At 37.2% G+C, this 4,455-nt stretch overlaps 1 protein-coding gene across 1 annotated transcript; it reads right to left on the bottom strand.

Annotated features, from left to right (window-relative positions):
* Nucleotides 1-1,204: 1,204 nt before the first annotated feature.
* LOC107899535 (dnaJ homolog subfamily B member 13) lies at nucleotides 1,205-4,455 on the bottom strand. The gene is made up of 3 exons (XM_041090743.1): nucleotides 4,174-4,455; nucleotides 3,678-4,102; nucleotides 1,205-2,088 (listed from the first exon to the last, which is right to left on the bottom strand). Exons 1-3 carry the CDS (start codon nucleotides 4,336-4,338, stop codon nucleotides 1,647-1,649), a joined length of 1,032 nt encoding a protein of 343 aa, XP_040946677.1. The 5' UTR covers nucleotides 4,339-4,455; the 3' UTR covers nucleotides 1,205-1,646.

The raw sequence follows: 4,455 nt of genomic DNA, 5'->3' as shown, positions 1-4,455 counted from the left end.
TGTAGTGTCAAATTTTTACATTACCAACAGACTTTTGACAGTTGAAAACTGTTAAGTCCTAGGCCATGCAGCTCCTCCAATTAGTTTGTTTTGTTTGTTCTGAATGACGTAGAATGAAAGAAGCCATTGTTGTGGTAGTGGAGAGGACCGCTTGAGGGAGAGGTAACATTCTTTGATTTTGAGTAGGTGGAGTACTGCTTGAGAATGAGCTAAAGATTGACTGAGTCACCTCAGAGATAATTTTGTTTGCCGCCAAAAGTGATAGGTGGAAGTTCTTGAAAATAAGGTTAATTCCTTGCTTTCTAGATGGTCCAAAGGGTGCATGCCATGGTAGTGTAAATTTTCCTTGGGGATTCCTCTGATATATTATTTGCACGTAACCAATTGAGAATCCGTAGTTTCTCTGTCAACTTTGCAGAGAGGGTAAATGGCATCATTAGTTGATAGTCTCCTGTCAAGTAGGAAGGTTGTTTTTACAAATTTTCCACAGGAAGATGATGATATTAAAAGGTATCTTTAATCGTCAGAGATTTTTTAATGCAGATTGTTGTTTACTTTTAAGAGTAATACCGTGCTATTATTTGTAAAATTGAGACTAAGCGCTTTTGACCGAGAAGAAGCCTTTAAAGTCATTTTTCCAAACAATTTTTTCTTGCCCACCTTGGATAGAAAAAACTCTAGTGATTAGATCAATAGCTCTATCAAGGCAGAGTAGTTGTAAGGCTTTTGATTGATCAACAATGAATTTGTAGGGATTAATAAAACAATTTGCCTGTGGGTCAAATTCTTGATGGGCAATTGTGTCAATCAGCGATTTGAGCAGGTTCGCTAAGATCCATCTATTTTGACCGCTCCATAGTTAAATATCTTTACCCTTGTTACAGATACCCCTATCGGTGAGAATGCTTTTCCACACCTAAGAATCGGATGGTTTGGGTTTCACTAGTTCAATAGGGTATTTGCTGCAATATATATATATATTAAGCATAATATTTAAGTGAACTCGCGTTAATAACATATTATAAAACTAAATAAAACTTTCGTAAAAACAAAGAAACAAGGAAAATATAAAATACAAAATGAGATAATAATTCTTCTTTTCATGACCTCTACTTACAAGATTTCAACCACTGAATAATAAATTTAAAACCTTTTTTTGTAGTTATAGGATCCATAAATTCCTAAAAGTTTTGGAGACATGAACTTAATGAATGAATTTACAGCAATCTGATTGATTTTTGTAATCCAAATGATTGTCCTGCATTTTGCAAACTGCAGCACCATGACATATGCATCAATTGTTCTCATTCTATACACTGAAACCAAGGGGACACCCCCACACACTTCTCCAAATTTACCTGCATCGCATGCATTAAGAATGCAACAAGACCAGGACTGAAAGACTTCAGACTTGCGTACAGTGAAATAATGGAGATTCAAGCCGAACTAAGAAAGGGGCTTAAGCTTAACTATAAGCTTTCACCAGTTACCTCAAAGTTAAGAAGTATTTCAACAAGCGCAGAAAATGGATAAATAATTTACAAACTCCTAGTCCTAGATAACTCTCATGCAATCACGGTTCAGCAACACAAATGCAAACTTACATGAGTAGGCTGACAATAGAGATCAAGGGCAACAACTGAATCTTAGGGAGATGATATTAACCGCTTCAGACCAGTTTTCTGTTCAGTTGTAAGCTTGGTAGGGAACTTGATGTTGAATTTAATTCTTAAATTTCCTTTCTTTGAAGGCTCCTTGGGAATGGGCATTCCTTCACCTTTAACAACTTCTTCATAGGTTGGATTGATGATGTTGTTGATAGGGACTGTGAGGGTCCGTCCATCCAGCGCTGTCAGCTGTGCTGTATAACCAGTTAGAGCTTCCACTAGAGATATCTTCTGAGTTAAAATAAGATCATTGCCATCCCTCTTGAACACACTGTGATGTTTCTCATCGATGATGAAGACAAGATCAGAAGGAATAACCCCTCGTTGCTCGTTTCCCTTTTCTGGAAATGTTATTTTTGTACCTTTTTTCCACCCTGGCTTAATCTGAATAGTAAGAATTTCCTCCTCCGTGCTAGGTCTCCTGTAATGGAAACATAAAGATAATGGAAACATAAAGATCATTGTATTAACATTAATGTACAATATCAAACAATTCCCTAAAACTACAAATATAAGATTCCCTTTTGGCCACACTGCATACATATGGTTAAAATTAGGACCTTCACCCAACCCTTTGTTAACTAACTTGAGAGGTCTCATGGTGTTAAGCAAACGAACACTCAGTAGTAGAAGCATGCAAACTTCCAAGACTTAAAGTAAATTCACGTGATTAAGAGCTAGTTTAGCATTCCTCTTGCAGTTGAAAAATGCTTTTGAAAAGCACCTAGCAGCCAGCTTCTTTAGTTGGTTCCAAAAGCACTTTCTATAAGTGCTTTGGATCACAAAAGCCCTTTATTTAGCATCACTTTTGTCATAAAAAGGTAATTTTGAACAGCCAAAAGCAATGGTAAACACACCCTAAGTTAAGTATAAAGTTGTGGTCAGTAAATTCAAAGTAGTGTACCTAAAAGACTATCGGACTGTGGATGATCTGGTTGCATTGAAACATAAGAGCAAAGTTAATCGAGGACCAGGGACATACCACCACAAATCCACCATCATGTTTATAATGCATAAGTCATCATTGGCTCAAGCCAAGTTTAAAGTATTAGCATAAAGCCAAAATATAAACATAAACAAGAGAACATAAAATGGAATCTAAAGTGACCATCAAGAAATCTGCAAAGTTCATCATAAACACATAGATAAACAAAGAAGTTTCATAATCAATCTAATCTTCATCAACATTAAAGGAAGTGTAAAAACGAAGCTTGTTGAGAAGGGAACAGTAAAATAGCATGAAATAATCATAATATAATACCATTGAATTCACATTTAAATTGAATAACTGACCAGGAGCACTTAAGTTTCAAGTAGCTTAGAAGATTGAAACAGAAAACAAAAAGAGGAAAAGGAATGAAAAACAAAATCATTTTGCTAAAGTTGGTGCATTGTTATCCCCATTTCCCCATAGAAAACATTCTTAATAAAGCTTTCTTGTGTCAAATGCTGACTAACTTAAACTTGTACCGAGCATTAAGATCTTAAACGAGAAAGGGCGCAATCCAATAGCTATGAGAAGTTATGATGATCATCATCAGATCTCAAATAATCAAAACCATAACAAGCCAGCACTAAGCATCATCGTCATGCAGCTTTGTCATTACACAGAAAACAATCAATCATTTTAAATGATAAGATTCCTATCATCCTAATAAGAAGCAACACTATTTTAAGCAAAAAGTCAAACTTGGCAACATCTTTAAACAATAACATCCCTTGCTAATTAAGCTCATGTGACCAACGTTAATTATTCATTCTCTAATGCCTACAAACCTTTCACAAGATACAATTATTGATGTTCTACATTACTTACAAGTCATGCTCAAAACCTAATAAGAATTGAATTTAGATCCACATATGAGTCAAGCTGAAAGGCGAAAGCTCCCTATTCAAAAAGAGAAATCAAAGTATGAAAAAGTGAATAACTAAGCATTACCAATTAAATATACCACCACCACCCCCCCCCCCAAAAAAAATTAAGTATATTAACTAAAAATAAAAGATTACCCGCTAGCATCAATAACATCCCTAGAAATCTTCATTTTCTTGGTAGTCCCTTTATATAGATCCTCCAAGCTGCAGGGTAATGGTTGTTCAATAGCGGGTCCTTTACGGAGCATAGTTGTAGAACCCTCCCCAGCTCCACCCCTAAACGACCCGAATATGTCTTCCCTAAACATGCCCCTGGGGAACCCCGACATCCCAGCACGTGACCCGCCCATATCACCCATCCCTCCAAATGGACTCGAACACCCAAAAAACTCCGAGAAAATATCTTCGGGGCTCCGAGGATTGAACCGGAACATCGTCGGGCCAGAACCCCCGTCCGCCCCTCCCGGAAACCCTCCCGCACCCGGAGGCGGCATCTGGCCTTTTAACCCTTCTTCGCCGTACTGATCGTAAACCGCACGCTTTTGGGGATCGCTCAAAACCTATAATTGATTGAAAACTTTCCATTACTAAAAATGATGATCAGAAAAAGGAAGCAAAAAAATTTAATTACATCGTAAGCTTCGGAGATTTGCTTAAATTTGGCTTCGGCTTCTTTCTTGGATTTAGGATTCTTGTCGGGATGCCACTTCATGGCCAGCTTACGATACGCTTTCTTCAAATCTTCATCATTAGCATTCCGGTCGACCTGAAGAATCCTGTAATAATCAACACCCATTCTTCACTACTGCTGCCGTTGGCTAATTTTCCTCTGTACTCTTTGAGCTTCAACTTGAGTTGTTTGCATACGAATTATATGAGACTAATTTTAATAGGCAACGGCCCATCATCTAAA

The sequence above is a fragment of the Gossypium hirsutum genome, chromosome D04 (genome assembly GCF_007990345.1).
Source record: "Gossypium hirsutum isolate 1008001.06 chromosome D04, Gossypium_hirsutum_v2.1, whole genome shotgun sequence".
NCBI classification, from domain to species: domain Eukaryota; kingdom Viridiplantae; phylum Streptophyta; class Magnoliopsida; order Malvales; family Malvaceae; genus Gossypium; species Gossypium hirsutum.
The sequence above is the reverse complement of the archived record's forward strand: the minus strand, read 5'-3'. Positions and strand labels throughout refer to the sequence as shown.

Excerpts from the sequence above, each read along its gene's own strand:
- LOC107899535 (XM_041090743.1), bottom strand. The coding sequence starts at position 4,338 with ATGGGTGTTGATTATTACAGGATTCTTCAGGTCGACCGGAATGCTAAT. Across the intron at positions 4,103-4,173 it reads AAATCTCCGAAGCTTACGAT|GTTTTGAGCGATCCCCAAAA; the intron begins GTAATTAAATTT and ends AATCAATTATAG. Across the intron at positions 2,089-3,677 it reads GATGTTATTGATGCTAGCGG|GAGACCTAGCACGGAGGAGG; the intron begins GTAATCTTTTAT and ends TTTCCATTACAG.